At 57.4% G+C, this 19,057-nt stretch overlaps 3 protein-coding genes; 2 read left to right on the forward strand and 1 right to left on the reverse strand.

Annotated features, from left to right (window-relative positions):
- The first annotated feature begins 872 nt into the window (after window positions 1-872).
- On the forward strand, window positions 873-1,946 carry CHC_T00000442001 (hypothetical protein). Its single transcript, XM_005710063.1, has one exon. The coding sequence runs from the start codon at window positions 873-875 to the stop codon at window positions 1,944-1,946; it is 1,074 nt and encodes a 357-aa protein (XP_005710120.1).
- Window positions 1,947-4,643: 2,697 nt separating this feature from the next.
- On the reverse strand, window positions 4,644-6,145 carry CHC_T00000443001 (hypothetical protein). XM_005710064.1 is given in 4 exon segments: window positions 4,644-5,186; window positions 5,187-5,350; window positions 5,394-5,601; window positions 6,044-6,145. 3 exon segments carry the CDS (start codon window positions 6,143-6,145, stop codon window positions 5,187-5,189), a joined length of 474 nt encoding a protein of 157 aa, XP_005710121.1. The 3' UTR covers window positions 4,644-5,186.
- Window positions 6,146-15,350: 9,205 nt separating this feature from the next.
- Window positions 15,351-19,057, forward strand: part of CHC_T00000444001 (hypothetical protein) — a 5,470-nt gene continuing 1,763 nt past the window's right edge. Inside the window, exon 1 of the mRNA XM_005710065.1 lies at window positions 15,351-15,478. Coding sequence (XP_005710122.1) covers window positions 15,351-15,478 — 128 coding nt within the window. The remainder of the gene's footprint in view (window positions 15,479-19,057) is intronic.

Below are 19,057 nucleotides of genomic sequence, written 5' to 3' on the forward strand. Positions count from 1 at the left end.
CCCGCCCCGACGCGGCCCTGGACCTCTTCACGCTGCCCGCCTTCACGCGCAGCAGCCACCCGCCGCCGGCAACACTCACCCCGACCGCCCTCGCCCTCACCTCCTCCACACCCCCCCTCCCGGTCCTCGCCACTTCCTCCGGCGCGCTCTATCTCTCCTCGCAACCGCTCCCCTCCCTCCCGGGCCCCGCCTCGGCCCTCGCCGCCACAGCCACCCACCTCCTCGCCGCCGCCGGCCCGGCCCGCTCCCTCGTCCTCCTCTCGCTCTCCCCTCCCTCCACCCTCGCCTCCTCCTCCCTCCTGCCGCTCCACCGCGCCCCCATCTCCGCCCTCGCCCTGTCCGCGGACCTCTCGCGCGCGGTCGTTTGCTCGCAAGCCGTCACGCTAATCCACCCGCGCACGGGCAAGCTGCTGCGCTCGTTCACGGGGCACGCCGCGCCCGTCTCCTCGGCCGCCTTTCTCCCGGGCGGCCTGCGTCTCATTACAGCCTCTGCCGCCGATCGCTTCATCTCCGTCTGGGACGCGGACCTCTCCTCGGATGCGCGCCCGCCCACCTCGGTCAAGCGCCGCCGGAAATCCCCGTCGCCCGTCTTCCCGCCCGTCGCCACCCTCCTCGCCCCGCAGACCGGCGTCGTCGCCGTCGCTGTCGACCAGCATGAGTCCACCGGCGCCTCCGTTGCCGCCATCCTCGCCTCGGGCGCCGTCGCCGTCTGGCGCAATTGGACCGAGAAGAGCGCCGCCGGCAAGCCGACGGAATGCTCCTTTGTGCTAAACAATACCCCGCGGGGCGGGAATCCTGTCCCCGTCTTTGCGGCCGCCTTTGGAAGCGTCGGCGACCTCACCGTCGTCTATGGCTCCGCGCTCAAGCCCACCATGGCTCGCTTTAAGCTCGCAGAAGTTGAGGGATCTGTCATGCTGCCGCCTTGCGCCACCGACGTGCTTGTGAGTAAAGCCGTGCAGCAGAAGAGGTCCGCAAAACACAAGGCCGTCGAAGGGTCTAGTATCCCGGCCTTACAGAGAACGGACGACCGGAAGATGAATGGCGAAAGGAGGGATAAGGGAGAGGACGTCGGTGAAGAGGAGGACGGCGATGGCGATGATAATAACAAGAATGTGAATGTGGATGTAGATGTGGATGAAGATGAGGAGCCCTCAATACAGCAAAAGTTGGTTGCGCTGGGGATTAGCCAAGGAGATGGCGATTTTGGTGCTTCTAAGGCTTTTCCGAATGCGAGCGGTGAGAAGAGCATACTTGGGTCGCGAGCGAACGTTTTGATGCAGGCTATTCGGGCACAGGATCAAAGTTTGTTTGATGACACAATTGAGAAGATGAGAGACGTTAAGCTGATCAGGACGACTGTGGAGCGGTTGCCGCAATCGGTGGCCGCGGGGGATCTTCTAGACATGTTGGTGGATCGGTTGCAACGGTTTCCGACAAAGGCTGAAACGTTGGCAAGATGGATTCGAGAGGTGTTGATGGAACACACGGGGGCGCTGATGAGTCAGCAGAGAAATAAGGCTCTTGTGGCGCTCGTAGAGATTGTGAAAGAAAGAACGCAAGCGCTTGAAGGGCTCTCGAGATTGCAGGGTCGCTTGGAGCTGGTCTTGACCAGAGCGGATAAGCTGAAACGAGCTGGGAGAACGATGACCGGCGATGCCGAGCCGAAGGCGCAGTATGAGGAAGAAGAAGGGTCGGAAGACGAGTCGGACGAGTCAAGCGACGACAGCGACAGCGAAGCCGGAAGCGAGGATGCCGAGGATGAAACTGGGGAACTGGATTCAGAGCAAAGTAGCAGCGAAGATGGCAGTGGTTCAGAGATGGAGGATGTAGCCGTCAGAGTACCTGAGAGGGCACCAAGACAAGGTGATATTGCAATGAAAAAGATGAATGGGCACGGCCCCGGCGACAAGATTGGGAGTCCTGATTCGTCCTCAGACGAAATTTAAGGCGAGGGACGTTAAAACGAAGTGTGTAGTGCAGGCTTTAACTCCGGTTGCGATACTATTGTAAAGATGGGTTTACAGGTGAGAGAAAGAAAGAGGTACAATCGGAGCCGGAGCCATGAATCGGCCTCTGTTTGAATCACACAGGCACACAGTCGGTAGGCGTAGTTATGGTTATGGTAGTTAGCGGTCATGGTTCTGCGCGGTGCGGGCGGGGTCGGGCACGTCCGCATGGTGTGTACCGGCAGCCATGTGTGTGTTAATGAAGTTGCGCATTTGAGGCAGTTGCGCCCCTCCAACATACTTGATCCTCTGCACATGCCAGTCCTTCAGGGTCTGACGTCTTTTCACGAAATACAGGGAGGGCACATGCGTAACCCCAAAGGTACGGGCTAGCTGGGTATTCTCTTCACTGCCCTCCCCCAGCCTCACGGCCACAAAGTTAAGATCCACATACTCATTGGCAACCTTGAGAACGGGCTGGCGAATCTTCTTGCAATACGCACACTGCTCCGAATAAAATGCGACAATCGTATCCGGCCCCTTCTCGTCCAACAAAGCCTTCCGCAACGCGACAAACGAGTCGTCCCCTTCAAAGACGACACGAGTACTCGTATAGCCCTCCCACCTGCCCGACGAGAGCATGTCGAGTCGCCACATGACAAACAGCATCACGGCCGCACTGAGGGCGGAGGCGGCGACGAGGTGCAGTACGTCGGCCCGCTTGCCGCGACTCGTGGCGGTGGTGATCTCCCTCCGCGTCGCGCCGGTCGTCGAGGACGACCAGCGCTCCAAGCGGCGCGGCAACAGCGGCGGCGAGGAGCACGACCGCGCGGGCTTCAGCACGACGTCCGGCGAGTCCGAGCTCGCCGAGACGGACGTGCGCCGCCTCATGGCGGGCGCGCGATCCGTGGTGCCCATGGTGTCAGCGACGGCGGCTGCTGCCTAAAGCATCGGGGCCCGCGTGCGGCCGGGCGAAGGGATGGCCGCGCGTTGTTTGACGGCCGCGCGCGGGGAAGGGATGGCGTCGCTGCGGGAGTGGGGGGGCGGTGGCGGTGGCGGTGGCGGTGCGGGTTGCCGAACCGAACAAGAGGAGGGCGGGACTGAGGCATTAGAATTTGAGAGCTGCACAGCCAATGAAATGGCGCCAGCTTGTGCAGTCAGTTGAGGTCACCGGCGCACGGCGCACTGCGACAAAGAGGAGGGTCGATTTGCTGCGTGGCATCTCGAAACGAGTCTCGGCTTGCGCACAGGTGTCGGGGGCAGCGACCCAGACCAGACATGCAACGACAGATTTGCTGTGACTACCCTTGGGTAGCGATCGTGGGCGCAAGTCGATGGAGATGGAGGGGTTGTTCTGTGTGGCAAATGACAGCGGAACTAGACCTTGGTGCTCGCACCGTTTTGCCCGCCCACTGTCGACAGTCCATCGTTTAGCTGCGAAAAACATCCGCAAAACCGCGCCATACCAAACCTCGATCTCGCCAGCCATCCAAACCATACACCCCTGATCCGCGCTTCGTCATTCTCTGGCTTTGTCCGAGTTGCGAGGGAGCGCACTTCCGCCTCGCCTCTGCCAAGCTTTGAACGCGCGAACCTCGATGCCGGCCTGACACGTGGATACCAACTCTACTACAACATCGTCGAAAACAAGGATATTTGCGGGCGTTTGGAATGGGTCCGATCGGGGGTGAGTAGCCTCCCAGTCGCCCAATTCGACCCAGTGAATCGAGAAGAAAAAAATTATTTTGCTGACAGAGGTCCAACTGCGCGGGAGTTGCACCCGCGAAACGCCACCATTCAGGCGTTTGTGACTCTCCAGTGGCGATAGACCCCTACATCAGCGGCATCGACGAACATCGAATGCTTACAGAAGCAGGACCCCCGCAGGCGCGGGAACCCGCATCTGCAAACAACGACATCCATACCAACGCATCTAACACGACACACCGCAGGTGCGCGTGGTGCAGTCGGCACCCAAAAATCCCGACGGGCGCGGCGGAAAAGGTCCAGCTCCGCGTGGTGAACGAAGCATTAACCTCCCCACGGCGCACGCGCGATGATCGGGCAAGAGGGCATCGCGCAACGAGCGGTCCCTCGCTCAAGCTCCAGTGGAGGTTGCACGGGGACACGGATAGCTGCGGGCCTCACCTGGGACGCCCCTCCTGGGGCTGGCGAGAACCGTTTGCTACAACTTCTGTGTGCCTATTTATAGTAGACAACTCTTTTTCCACACGTGTACACGTATGACAGCGCACATCCCAGCTGTGCTTCCATTCCGTATTGGTAGATTGGTACAGTAGTACCAATACAAGTGAATGGAAGAAACAAGAGACTCCTTTTCTCACTACCAAGTTGGTAGTGAGAAATTGAGAAATTGGCATTCTCACTCATTTCTCACGAAATTGGCATTTCTCACTACCGCATTGGAGACCATTGGAGTCTCCAATGCGGAAGCGGCTACAAGCTGTTCATCCCTTCCCCTCGGTCCCCTTGTGCGGATTAACGGTTTAGGGGATTAGCCTACACCAACGCCACAACAAACAACTATGGCGCGCTGGCTCCCTCCTCTCCCGCTGCTCTCTGCTCGTCATAGATGCCGCTCTCTTGCCAGTCTGCCCAGCAGATAGTGGTTCGGCATCATCACTCGCCGCACTTGGGCTTGTGTACCAAGCGTTAAAGCACACTATCAGCTATTCATTCACTACAAACAGTGTCACAATCATTATTTTCATACCGACAGTAATGTCCTGCGTACACTATTGAAAGTGTTCAGTCAAGTATACAGCGCCTGCATCAACACCTATGAGGATCGTTTACACCAAATTGGCAACGCGTGTACTGTACGACCTAACAGTGAACCCACCTGCAATCAAAAGAGTACAGAAACAAGCAGCACCTGAAGAACACGAGTGTAAAATTGTTGTCAGTGACAGATGCTCAATTCTTGCGAGGAACAAACCAATGAAACTGGAAGCCAGCCCAGCCACTATTGCCAGCCCTTGTCGACGCTCAGGTCAACCGAGGCAGGTGCGTTGAGTAACGGTTAGGCAGGAATCGAACCCACGTCCCGGCAACAAAAGCTGCGGTGTTCTTCCACTAAACTACCAACCGGGGGTAAACCCCCACCTCGGCGGCACCCCTGTTAATAACATCACACTCGCGAAAGAAAACGAATAAAACAATCAGTCACAATCAAAAGCGACGTCCTCGCCTTTTCGTTCGCACCCTCTTCATCGTGCCCTACACGCTCGGTGCCAGCGACGCTATTACGCGGCACAACCGAGGGCGCAAAGCCGCAAACACGTTTGTCGTGACTTGCGAGGCGAGGACAGGCCTTCCCCCCACCTCGGCGGTAGCCCGTCCTCCTTTTCCGTGCGGGGCATGCGGCGCGTGCATACGCCACCCTCCCCCCCCCCTCCCCCCCCCAGCTCTACTGGCTTCGTGGACGCGCCCCCCGCCCCGCACTCTCCTCGCCACTCATATTTGCGCCAGGGAAGTCGTTTTGTGGTAAGGCGCGGCGAGGCGAGGACGGGCGCGTCCCCCTCCTCGGCGGCGCCCCGTCCTCATTTTCGCGCGAGACGGGCGCGCATGTGGCGGTGCAAAGCCGCGCCCCGCACCCTCCTCGCCACTCGTAATACGCGGGCTTGGGGGTGGGCTCTCGTCACACGTTCGCTTCTCTTCCCTCACTCCCCCACCCCTCCGCCGCCGTCGCCGCCGCGTCGTGACCTCCTGCCCGCGAGCCGCCGCCAGATCGTCCCTCCTGGGTGCCGAGAGCTGGGAGACTCGCGGGCAGGAGTGAAGATTCGTTTCGTATAACGGAAGTACGCGCATTCGTGCGTCAAAAGTTTGGTGTTGCAGGTGCGAAGGCGAATGGGATGGACGCGGGTGGTGTGTCAGACGTGTGTGTCCGGATGGTCGTGTATGGTTTTCGCGCGGGCGAGTGCTCTGACGAAGTTTTGACTCCCTTTGCATCGCATCAACCGTGTTTCGGATCTGGTGCTTGCTTTGGTTTGCGGGAGCAGGATAGGAGAGTTAGATGCTCATGACAAGAGTTGCAAGGTGACGTCTGTGAGGGGTCAGTCCGTCGGTGACGATACGTTCGACGCAGGTCGGGGGCACGAAAAGACGCATGCACGCACGCAGAGCAAACAGAAAGCAAGCAAAGAGTGGGAAAGATGCGAAAAGTGGGCCACGGTCATCGGACTATCGCGACTTAAGCATGTGTCTTCCATGTCGATTGCGCGTCCTCCTGAGACAAGAAATGGGTTGCGCGAGCAGGGCCGTCGTGCAGCAGGACGGCCGGTGGAAGGAGGGGGCGGAGAGGGAGGGGTGCGCAAGAGGGTGGTTAAGTTGAAACTGTAGGAGCTGGAAGGATGTTTGTCGGCGGACGGTCAACAGCGGTGAATTTGGAGGGCTCCGGTCGTGGGTCCACAGACGGCGGGACACTTGTCCCCGGAAGACTCGAGGGTGAAGAATGAGTTGAGATGGCTCGGGAAATATCGGTGATTCATGTTTCTGCGATATCATCGAGATGAAGCGACAGGACATGCATGTGTCGTCGAAAGGGGGCCTTGTGCTTCGCGTGCACTGCTCTCTGTACGATCAGGGAGCGGGATTGGCGCGCGGGGAAAAGGAGAGAAAGGATGGTATGAGAAGGGGAGTAGAGGGGGGGGTGAGTGATCCGGCGTTGCGCCTTCAGAGGTGAGAACGGGCTCCGGCTTGTGCCTTCGCAGACTAGAGTAGCGTAGAGTTGCTTGCTCGAGTTGTTTATTGTTCTGTCTCGGCGTGGGGAGCTCGGACGTGGGCGTAGTACATATAGGTCCATGTAAGCTTGCCGTCTGCGGGGACGGTAAGCTTACAGCCCATGTTCTGTAAGCACGCGGGATATCAATACCGAAAAAGGTGCATGCACCTTTTTGTGCGGTGTTATCATATCAAATTCGCCGTACAGTATATATGCGCGTGCGCGACACTCCCTCCCATGGGCGTCGGACCTTCCGTTGTTGACACGAGATGGCGCCACAGCGGAAGCGGAAGCGCAGGGGGGGTCGACGCCGTAGTCTGCGGGAGCACGAACAAGCGCCACACCAGCAAGTATCCCGCGCACAGGCGTCCCCTGCACAATCATCCCACGTTTCTACGCCTCGCGTCTCACCACCGCGCGTCTCATCTCCTCGCGTCGTGTCGCCTCGCGTCGTGGCGCCTCTCGTCGTGACATTATACGACCCGTTCGTTCGCGCTCCGTCTGTATCGCTGTCGGACAGGTATTCATGGCTACAGTCGACGCCTTCGCTTTCGTCGCGGTCTTCGTTATCTTCGCGCGCTGTGTCTCCGGGACCTCCGCCGTCGCGAGCTTCATCATCATCCCGCGCCTTCTCATCTCGAAGTGCTGCGTCCCGCGCAGCATCGCTGCGCGGTGACGCGCCTTCGACCCCGCTGAGCGAGGCTTCCACGGCAGTTAAGGCGGCGGAACCTCTACCCAGGATTGAGCTGCGGGACGGCTCTCCTGTGGTACAGAGTGCCCCGCCTGGGGTTGCAAAACCGACTGCCGTGTATGAGGCCGCGGGGAGATGGTTGGTAGAGGCCATGGTGGTGGGTGAAGGAGAAGCCGGCAGTGGCGGGGCCAGGGGGATGCGGGGCGTGCCGCATGCGAGTGCGCAGGGCACTGCCCCGATGGAGGCGTTCCACGCCGTGGAGTGGGACGCTAGAATCTTCGAAGGGGTTGGCGAAGGTGAGCTAACTTTGCAGACGTACCCGTTGCTGGGGTCGCGGGCTGCAGAGCGAAGCCAACCCTGGCCGCCGTGCGTCGTGCCAGCCCGACGTAGGGCTGCGTCAAGGCAGCTTCGGGAGGAGGAGGTTGCTAGGCACGTCCTAGAGTTCCTGCGGCGGAACCGGGGCGTGGTGGTCCGGGTTTCTGGAATTGGCGCACGTGAGGGAGTGGCTTGGCGCTCTTCGAGCCGACAACACCTCCCGGGGCAGCCAAGGTGCAATTCCGGAATGCACGACTGTGTGAAGGCGGCCGTGATAAACGCTGCGTTCTCCTGCCGTGGTCTCGTGGCAGCGGAAGCGTTGGAGCAAGTGCTAAAGAAGGAGTCACGGATATTACACAACTTCAGGGAGCTAGGAGTACTCTTTCAAAGGGCGCATGAATCGGTGACTGGCTGTCGCGTGGTGCGTGACGAGGAGGTTCAGAAGGCTATCCAGGGCGGCGAAAGGACAGCGCCCTTTCGTGTACTTGCAGCCAGGCGCACAGGGGTCTTCATCGTGCGGATTCTGGAAGAGAAGCGGGTGGATCACGCCGTCGTGGTGGATGCTTACAATGGGGTCATCATTGATTCCGAGGAACGAACGGCACTTGTGCTCTCAGCTGACAATCTTGCTAGATGTGGAGGTGGCGGTGCAAAGAAGCTACGAGTGGTAGAGGTACGAGAGATAAGGGGTAGGAAAGGGAAATAAAGCAAGCTGCTACGGAGGAGAGCGAATGGCGTTTAGACTTAGTTGCGAATGATCCACTGCTCAGGGTGAATCGAGAGCATGCCCGTAGATACAGCGGCTTGTAGAGCAGCTTGAGACATCGACTTGGTCAGGCCGTCGGCGATGTTACTCGAGCTACGAATAAACCCAATGTCAGAAATAACCTTATCGCGGAAACCTTCTCGCGCAGCTGCGATATCCAACATCGTGCGCTTCTCTGACGTCCTAGAACCCTTCGAAATCACATCAAAGAGGGACTTAGAATCAGTGAGCAGCTGGACCGGGATGCGACGGCCATAGATCTCGCCGAGCTCAGAGGCGAGAGTGGCAGCGATGTCGAACAGGTCACTGAAGGCGATGACCTCTCCAGCCATGGCAGAGCGGACAACCCGTTTAGACTTGTACGACTTGAAGCTGATCGGTACGGAGCGGCCGTGTCCATCAGCAAGGAAGCAGATATGGCCAAGCTGCGTGGACAGGTCGTGGTTGTTGGCAAAGGAGGCGTCGGCGAAGCCGATGACGCGAAGGGACTCTTGATCGAGGGTGGCGATCTTGAGAGAGACGCGGTGGTCCGTGGCGTATCTTGTCGCTCTGTTGAGGCGGCGGACAATTGTGGGCTGCTCGGCAAGGAAGCGGTCCTCAGTGACCTGTGCAAGTTGAGAGATCTCAAACTGGCAGTCCGGGCGGGTGTTGGCGAGCCACGCAAGTCTCATGCGCATCGACCGGAACTCTGAGAAGGACGCGTCGAGATGGAGCCGCTCCAGTTTCTGCAGATAGAAGTGCTGGTTCTGTTCCAGGCTTCCATCTTTGCCGCGCGCAAGCGAGAAACCAGAGAAGGTGCAAGGGATATGCTCGTCCTCGCCCATCTGGAAGCGCTCGCTGGTCTTCTTTGCCAGTTGACGGAAGCCAGGAGAGCCGGCGCGTAGCAAGTCGTCAACGTATCCGCCGCTAAGGCCCATGAGGCGACCATTTGACATGATCTTGTAGAGAGCCGGGTCAGACCGAAACGGGGTCATGCCAAGGTCATGTCTATGGTGCTCGTCTAGGGTCTTGTGCCAGAGGTCTCCGGAGTCACAGAGGCCGTACAGGGGTTTGAGCAGCTTTAGACACTGTTCGGGTTGTAGCTCGAACTCAGGGACGGGCTTGGTGATGAAAAGCTCTCTAGAAAGCGGTTCGGCGGACTGGAGGTATGCTTGGCGGACATCAGAAGACCAGATGTCGAAGCCGTGAATCGAAGCGAGGGCAAGTAGGAGGCGAATGGATTGGGGCTGTAGCGTGGCCGCACTGTGGACCATGAGGGCCTTCATGCGGTCGCGATGTCCACCTATTACGTACCGCGCCTTGAACTTGACTTGACCGTCTTCTGCGGACTTGATGGCAAGCACAAAGCGGCCTGGTAGTACGTTGCCGTCGGGAGGAACCTCTTCTCGAAGGATGACGCTAAATGTCCCGCGGTCGAGTAGCCCGCGAATCTCATCACGTTTCGCTTGGGACATGTCCGAAGAAGTTGCTCGGGGGTCCTTTGGATGAATGACTTCGGTTAAGTGAACGCAGTCATCGTCATCACCCGGAGATGAGAAGTGCGAAAGGCCACGATGAAGGTCGGCAAAGAAGGAGTGGGCGCCATCCATTGGGGCGATATAGCGCTTGACTTGGGCGACATTGAAGGGGCGAGCCGCACCGATCTTGACATCCTGTATGTATACAAGTTTCTTGCTGGCGTCCATCCCGAGTACCGTAAAGGGACCGAGCCATTCGCCAATGCGGTGATTGACGATTTTCTCACGCCAGACTAGGACTTGATCGCCAGGGTCATAAGCGCGGTTTGCAGCAAGTGGCACAGAATGTCGCAAACCTCGTGCAACGCGTATCTTAGCCATGATGCGCTGCATCTCAGTGCGGGCAGCGTGAACCATCGCGGCACGTTCCCCAAGAGTATCTCGGGGCTGAGGCGTTTCCGAGGCAGTGTAGACGCGAGGTAGTTCTCCGAAGACGAGGGACGATGGGACGAGGCCTTCTGGTCCCAGAGTGTCGTTCATGGCCTTGATAGCCATCTGAAGGAGGAGCGTCTTGTCCACGTTCGGATATACGAGCACCATCTTGCGGAAGGTGGTACGGACTGGTTCATGATACCGTTCCCCGATTCCAAGGCTTGAGTGCGCTTCTATTCCCGTGCCTTGAACTTCTACGTTTGCTCTTGCGGCAAGGGAGACGAAAGGCTCGCTTTTGCCGAGGTTGCTGCCTTGGTCGACCAGTATCCGATTGGGAAGACCGGTGTAGATCGAGGCCCAACAGCGAAGCAGGGTGTCCCAGATTGCCTTGGTGCTAACATTGGGGAGGAAGCGGGCTGCTGAGAAGCGGGTCGACTCGTCAACGATATGCAAGATGGGCATGGAGTCGATGTACATGATATCCATCATGATCCTCTCGTTAAAGCGGGCGTTTTCGGTACCAAAAGAGACGCGGAAGCGGGTAGGCCCAGGCTTGATTCGTTGGCAGGGATCACAGCGCTTCGATATATCCCGAAGGATATGGAGCGTCTCTGGCGTCGCATCGTCAGGGCGGGCCTTCCTTAGCAAGTTGAAGAGCTTAGTGGCGGATGGGTGAAAGAACTGGCTGTGCAACTTGTTGAGCTGTGCCTTTGTGAAGTAGTTCCGTGTTCCACAGTCAAAAGGGACGTAGACGTGCCGGCTCGGCGAGCGGACAAGGGGTATGAACCATTCATCGACATAGGTCATACGCCCGTCTTCTAGTTCGTTTGCCGATCGTCGAGCCAGTCGGTTGAAGACTGTATCGGCGACGAGCTTCTCTCGGTCCAAGACATCCATGCCCAGCAAAGGTGGGATGTTTGCCTGGACGATGTCAAACTCGATAAGGATGGGTTTGACACCCGGCGGAGTGGCGAGGGGCAGGGAGATTCGTCCAAGAGACTGGAAGGATTCGTCCCCAAAGCGGAAGCGGTGTACCGAGCTGCAGATGTTGCGGCGGTGCATTCCAGCAGCCGCCAGGAGTCGGTTAAGCTCTTGCTTGCCGACAACCGACTTGGGGGCACCTATATCAACGCAGAATCCGAGAGGCCGTCGTGAAGAGCATTCACGTTGGAGATCCGCCGCGAAGATCTTTGTGCAGTCGATGTCAACGACCGGGAGTTTGCGGCGAGGAGTCGCAGTCCTATGTTGATAGGACGATCGGTTTGGGCGATGAGGATTAGCGACTTGTCCACATCGCCTTAGCGAAAATCCGCAGAGAGCATCTGCTCTGATACGCTAGCGGATACCACGTTGGTGACCACATCACCGTCGAACTCGTCGGTGTAACACGGGGCATGGTCACTAACATCACGAGCATAGTACAAGGCGTCGTCCAGCTCCTTTGCCGCAGCGTTGTCTCCCTCCGTCCCAGGAGGGGCGGAACCCTCATGAGGTTCTTGTTCTCCCTCCATTCCGAGAATGTAGTCTCGGATGATGTGGACGTGAGATTCACCCTTGCGGAGTCGGCTGCGCGCGCTGGCAGCAATTGCCCCTGCGTGGCACCGATGGCCGGGTAGCCAAGGAGCAGCACACTTGAAACATTCCTTGCGACGGCGCGCCTCGTCGAACGTGCGCCCATGGCGGACCTCATTGCGGTCCGGAGGCGTGCGAGACGATGGCGGGAATGGGGGCCGATCGGGACGGCCCGGCGGGCGGTTAGACATCCGGTTCCGAACGTCACGGGGATTGCGGCCGTAGCGTTGGAAGAAGACATCAGCGGCTTGTTCCTCGTCCATCTCCGTGCTGTGTGTGGGATACGCGGGCGGGCGCACATCCTTGAGCTCGTTAGAGAGCTGGAGGCTCTCATGTAAGGCCGTTACGAACGCGTGGAACTTGTAGCGATGGGAGACGATGTTGCGAATGGGAGAGAGCGCCCATTCACAACCGAGAACAGCCTTTCGTAGGAAACGTATTTTGTTCTCGTCTGATCGGAAACCAGGAGGGCATTGCGGGGTGAGCAATTCCAGGTACTCGACCAGCTTGGTCAGGCCATCAGAGTGGGTTGTCAGAGAGCGAGTGGACATGAAGGTGTCTAAATTGAGACATTCAAGGGTGGACTGGACCTGGAGCTGGCGTGAGTCGCTGTCGTACTCACGCTTCATTAGCTCAACCACCTGCTCATAAGCCATTCCTTGAGCGTAGTGGTTGAGGAAATAGGTACGAGCCGGGCCCTCGAGGACATTCATGAAGTACTCTGCCTTCTGCGCAGGAGTTAGGCGGTGCTGATGTGCGCATGCCTCGTAGTCACGTAGCAGGAGGTCCACGGACTGACTGAGGTCTCCCTTGAACTTCCGACCAGAGAACTGCTGGTGCACGTAGTTTGCTTTGCGAGTGTCACCGGTGTCCATGTTGGGTTCATGCGCAGTCGGGGAATTGTCTTGGCCGTTCTGCGGACGCTGGTCAAATCTAACGGGTCCGCCCTGGCGCATGTCCCCTGAAGCCGCGTTGGGCGCCAGGTTATGACTGGTGGCGCGTTCATAGCCATGATTGAAGCGGTTGTCAAAGTCAACCGCTCCGCTTCTAGGGCCACGGGGGGGCCGTGAGATTGCTGAGGGCATACGGGGGGGTAAGGTTCCTGGCGCCCTAATAGGATCTTTGGTCGTGGGCGCAGTTGCTATGATGTCGGTATTGAGAGCTCGCCGAGAAGGAAGTGAACGCGCCTGCTGGAATCTGTCTATGACAGAGCGGGTGGAGCTGGGGTCTAAACCAAGGACAAAGGCAAACCAGGCTTGGATCATGATGCTCTTGTGGGCGCGTTCGTGATCTCTGATGAACACTTGGGCCAAGAAGTCGTCGGGAATTCCATCAAACCGAAATAGCTCGGCAATGCTGTACAAAACCTTGAGTGGGAAGACCGGGTGGTTGAAGTAGTCGGCCGTGAAGACGGAAGAGGGGCTAGGAAGCATATCAGACATGGCTTCGCATACCTCCAAAGGGTCCGGCATAACGGCAGCGGTGGTTCCAGAGCTCTGCGGAACCGTGAATAGTTCGAGCACATTCCGGGCGACCCCGAGGTACTGACGATGAAATTCATCCTCATCTTGGACGCACTTCGCCATCTTCTGAAGCCGAAAGTATATCTGAAAGGCCTTGGCTTTCGTCAGAATGACCGGAGCGGTCTCTTGACCATTGTCAGCGGCGGGCGGACCATCGGTAGCGGAAGAGCCAACCTGAGACATCTCCTAGTACGTCAGAAAGGAGACGTAGGGGGGTGAGAATCACAAGGAAAACCCTCGAATCCGGATTGTCGTCGAAAGGGGGCCTTGTGCTTCGCGTGCACTGCTCTCTGTACGATCAGGGAGCGGGATTGGCGCGCGGGGAAAAGGAGAGAAAGGATGGTATGAGAAGGGGAGTAGAGGGGGGGGTGAGTGATCCGGCGTTGCGCCTTCAGAGGTGAGAACGGGCTCCGGCTTGTGCCTTCGCAGACTAGAGTAGCGTAGAGTTGCTTGCTCGAGTTGTTTATTGTTCTGTCTCGGCGTGGGGAGCTCGGACGTGGGCGTAGTACATATAGGTCCATGTAAGCTTGCCGTCTGCGGGGACGGTAAGCTTACAGCCCATGTTCTGTAAGCACGCGGGATATCAATACCCAAAAAGGTGCATGCACCTTTTTGTGCGGTGTTATCATATCAAATACGCCGTACAGTATATATGCGCGTGCGCGACAGCATGAGCTATAATTTCTAAAAAGTAAAAAGAAATTATAGGATAAATGTAAACGTAAAGGCGAGCTGTAATTATCCAAGCAATCACTGTCTTCCCGCCAGCAATGCTGTGTCTAGCCTCGCATCGCATGCAATCAGACGTCATCTTCCTCTCCTTATCAATCCGAATTGATCCCCTCCATTACCTCCTACTCTCCTCCATCCCCTCCTACTCTCCTCCATCCCCTCCTACTCCCCTCCATCCCCTCCTACTCCCTCCACCCTAACCGCAACCCCCACCCCCAACATGTCCCGCACCTACACCCCCCGCTCCCCGACCTACAAGGTCTTCCTCTTCGACACCGGCACCACTGGCCTCTTTCCAGACTCCTGCTCCCTCACTTCGCTCGCCGTCCTGGAGCACGACTCCCCCGCCAAGTCCTCCCCCCCCTCGCACTTCTCCACCTACATCCGCCCCTCCCACCTCCCGCCGCACTCGCGCATCCCTCACTTCCGCTCCGTTGTCCCCAAGCTGCGCGCCTTCATCGAGTCGGCCACCCCGCCCTCCCAGACCCCGCTCCTCGTCGCGCACAACGCCCCCTTCGACGCCGCCTTCCTGCACTCCCACCTCACCCGCGCAAACCTCTCCCTCCCGTCTAACTGGCGCTTCGCCTGCTCCTACGCCCTCTCGCGCGACCTCCTGCCCTCCACCCCGCAGACCGAGCTCTCGCAGGCCGCGCTCGCCGAGCGCTTCCGCGTCACTGTGCACGCCGAGCACCACGCCCACGACGACGTCCGCGTCCTGCGCCAAATCCTGCACCGTCTCATCTCGCACCAAAAGGACTCCCGCCCCCTCTCCTCCCACCTCGCCGAGGAAGCAACCCGCCTCGCCACGTGCGCCGCCCGCTACGACACCCCCTCCCCCGCTGCCGCGCTCGCCTTCTTCGTCGAGGGCGGCGACTCCCCGTGCCACACGGAGCGCTACTGCGAGCTTCTTGTCAACGAGCTCGGCCCCGCCGGCACCGTTGACTCGTGCCCGCTCCGCGACGCCGCCGCGTGGCCGCAGTGTCACCGCTGCACGCACCTCCCGGCCCTGCCCGCCCCCGCGGAGGAGCCTGCGGCAAGGCTTCGAGGCTTGAATCAAGCGGCTCCCACGCGCAGGCCGAGCGCAAAGGGCAAGTACATCACCACCAAGACGGGGACCAAGTTCCATGTGTCTCCCACGTGCTACGGACTCGGGAAGGCTCGGTCGCTCTCGTATGTCATCTGCCCGCCGGACGAGCTGGAGCCGTGCAGCGTGTGTGCGCGCGGCGCGGCGCGAGGAAGGGACGCGCTGGCGCCGGCTGAGACCGCGGCGAGAGGGGAGGAGGAGGAGGAGAAGGACAGCGTCAGTCAAGAGTTTATCATTACGAAGACCGGGCGCATGTTTCATGCGGATCGCGATTGCTACAACCTGAGGACGGCGACTAAGAAGATTCCCGTGACAGATGTGCCGATGAGGCTTGTCCCTTGCCCAAAGTGCACGGACGGGAAACGGCCTGGCGCGAGGCATGCGCGCATCCGAGAAGAAGAGGAGAAGGAAGAGGCTGAAGAGCGGAAGGAAGTGGGGAAGAAGCTTGTGCCCTCGAAGACGTCATCGGCTTTGAAGGCGTGCGAGAGGATGTTCTTCAAGACGACGAAGGGCGATAAGGTTCACGTAGATAAGGACTGCCGCTACCTGAAAAACAGAGAGGTGCTGGTATGCGACCCAGTCGTTGAGGAGAAGGAGCCATGCCGCACGTGCTCGTTGGACCTCTTTCAGAAACTTAAAGTCAGCCAATGGTGCTATCTTTGTGAGGACATGGCGCACATTGGCTCGCTGCACGTCGTAGATTCTGGTGCCGGGGCGGGCGCATTGGAAAGCGATGAAGACTAGAAAGCCTTTGCGAAGCGGTGCAACTTGATTGCCTGCTGGAAAAAGTGGTTCATCTCCCTGCGTTGTTGAATTTCTGTAAAAATATCATTTCTGTTTGCACTCTGGCTTGTACTGGCTTGGATACTGTGCCGCAGATTGCGAACAAGTCTCTGTTTGCTATCTACAAAGCGGCTGATATCAAAAAGGTCGTGGCTGGTGGAATGATTTTAATTGTACGACTGTAAAAAGCGTTGTCAAACACCCGTATTGTATCGTGAACGCTAAACCACGACATGCCACTTGCACTCGATGGTCTTCTTTTGTCCTATTCCTACTTCCAACTATTCACCGGTTCAATTTCTAGGAACAGAAAACAGGGAATGGCTGTAGCAATCGTATGCACTTATCTATTCTTTTGACCCATAACCACACCGTCAAGTTTGGCTGGCGGCGTAGAGCTTTGTGCCACACAGTATACTACACACCTCCACGAGGACGTATACTATAGTACGAGGAAGAAGAGAATTTACAAATTTACAAACATGATCATTAGCTGCAGTAGCTAACCTTGTCGAAAAAATAGTCCTACTACGTACTGTGAACACACCCCGTACATGGTCTACACGTGCAGAGGAAAGATGTGCAAGTATCCCTTCTCTTTTGATAAAAGAACTTCACACCCGTCCTTGTGCAGCTTCCATGTTTCGGTAGGGCTTCCATACCTTTCCGTTCTTGCATTGATTTGCAACGTTAATGTTTAAAGTCTATTTCTGAAAGAAGAACCAAGCTAGACGCCTGGGTATGTTGGGCGATTACTCGCCCGTCTCCCAATTGAAGAGTCTTCAATTACAGTATCTGAGTCCCTTTTCCTTAACCCTTCGTTTAGGGCTTGCAAAATGACAGGAGGAACATTTGGCGAAGTAGCGGTATCGCTACATGCCTTGGAGTCACAAGTTGGGGATGAAAGAAGATGATGATGAAGGAGAAGAACAAGAAAGACTCTTCACAATATCGCCCACACTCAAATTATCGTCCGCCGCGAGATGCCCAGAATGGCAAGTTCAAGTATTGCCGCCGATCTTCTGAGCAAGTTGCCTTGCTGAAAAAAAGTCTCTACATGCAATTCCTGAAAGCAGAAAGGACATTAGGACAAAATAAACTTTGTCTTTTCCTCTTCCTCCTACCGACGAAGAGGGAAATACATTCTGGCAGCTACGGTAAAACCGTGAGAAAGGAATGGATTTGCGGGCTTCCCACGTCGTGGCCACGTGGGAGATTAACACGTGTATTGTGTGTAGTTTCCGTGAGGGGAACGTTTCCGTGAGGGGAACCCTGGGGAAGCATGGGGAACCGGAGGACGCGCTTTCCGAATTGGCAGTGGGGCGTCGCCTAGATATATAATGAGTTAAAATAACCCATCATTACGTTTGTCCCCCTTTTGTCCCGGCTGCCACGGTGCGTATGTACCCGTCAGCCGGTAGACAAGACATATTGCACACCGGGAGTGTGCCTTCACAATTGACATCAGCATCAGATAAAAGCAAAAACCAAGGCACGTTGCCTACTTGCCGTAACCCTCAAGTCCCAGCCTGCATACTGACCTCAGCCTGCCCGCTAACTACTGTACATACAGGGGGGGCCGCGATATAAGAGCACTTTGAATAAGACCGACCTCGCAGTAAGAGCACCATTTTCGCTTGGCACGGTATCATAACTTCAAGACCTATCAGACACTGTAATTCCAATCACACAGGCCTTTTCTCGGGGTACAGTATTTCAAACGCATCTTTAGCCCTTAGAAGCCCCGCTCACAGTCCGCCTGTTCCATTTCTCCGCGGCTGTGGAGGAGGTTACCCTTAGGGCAGTGACGAAACAACATATATTGGGGAAGAACGCGCCACTATACCGACCGCCACTATACCAACATCAGTTGGTCTGACTGCATTATTGCTACCGCTAGAAACAATTGCCCATGATTGCAATATAACAGAGGTAGGGATGTTGTTGCGGAGAGTGAGAAGCGTGTTCGCGCGCTTATGAGGGAGGGCTTCTGTGCACAGGTCCAGGCAACTACGTATTGGTGAGGCGTTACAGCGTTCTAAGGAGTAAAATGGGCATCCTGTGCGAGATTCTTGAATAGTAGCAACCTTGGATTAAGAGCATCATGAAGGGTTGGCACGGGGTGCTCTTATATCGTAGTCCCCACTGTATCGCGACTAGAGCATGTGTCTTCCATGTCGATTGCGCTTCCTCTTGAGACAAGAAATGGGTTGCGCGAGTAGGGCCGTCGTGCAGCAAGACGGCCGGTGGGAGGAGGGGGCGGAGAGGGAGGGGGGTGCGCAAGAGGGTGGTTAAGTTGAAACTGTAGGAGCTGGAAGGATGTTTGTCGGCGGACGGTCAAAATCGGTGAATTTGGAGGGCTCCGGTCGTGGGTCCACAGACGGCGGGACACTTGTCCCCGGAAGACTCGAGGGTGAAGAATGAGTTGAGATGGTTCGGGAAATATCGGTGATTCATGTTTCTGAGATATCATCGAGATGAAGCGACAGGACATGCATGAGCTGTAATTTCTAAAATGTAAAAAGAAATTATAGGATAAATGTAAACGTAAAGGCGAGCTGTAATTATCCAAGCAATCACTGTCTTCCTGCCAGCAATGCTATGTCCAGCCTCGCATCGCATGCAATCAGACGACCTCTGCTTGTCCTTATCAATCCGAACAGATCCCCTCCATCCCCTCCTACTCCCTCCATCCCCTCCTACTCCCTCCATCCCCTCCTACTCCCTCCATCCCCTCCTACTTCCTCCATCCCCTCCTACTCCCTCCACCCTAACCGCAACCCTCACCCCCAACATGTCCCGCACCTACACCCCCCGCTCCCCGACCTACAAGGTCTTCCTCCTCGACACCGGCACCACCGGCCTCTCCCCGGAATCCTCCTCCCTCACTTCGCTCGCCGTCCTGGAGCACGACTCCCCCGCCAAGTCCTCCCCCCCCTCGCACTTCTCCACCTACATCCGCCCCTCCCACCTCCCACCGCACCCGTTCATCCCTCCCTTTCGCTCCGTCGT

This window comes from Chondrus crispus, genomic scaffold (assembly GCF_000350225.1).
Source record: "Chondrus crispus Stackhouse genomic scaffold, scaffold_523, whole genome shotgun sequence".
In the NCBI taxonomy this organism is placed as follows: domain Eukaryota; phylum Rhodophyta; class Florideophyceae; order Gigartinales; family Gigartinaceae; genus Chondrus; species Chondrus crispus.

What these genes read in the sequence shown, in the direction of transcription:
- CHC_T00000442001 (XM_005710063.1), top strand. Translation starts at nt 873, where the DNA reads ATGGCTCGCTTTAAGCTCGCAGAAGTTGAGGGATCTGTCATGCTGCCG.
- CHC_T00000443001 (XM_005710064.1), bottom strand. Translation starts at nt 6,145, where the DNA reads ATGACCGTGGCCCACTTTTCGCATCTTTCCCACTCTTTGCTTGCTTTC. An exon ending in GCCCCCGACCTGCGTCGAAC is followed by an intron (nt 5,602 to 6,043) that starts GTATCGTCACCG and finishes GTGTGACGAGAG; the next exon opens with CCCACCCCCAAGCCCGCGTA. An exon ending in GAGTGCGGGGCGGGGGGCGC is followed by an intron (nt 5,351 to 5,393) that starts GTCCACGAAGCC and finishes GGGGGGGGGGAG; the next exon opens with GGTGGCGTATGCACGCGCCG.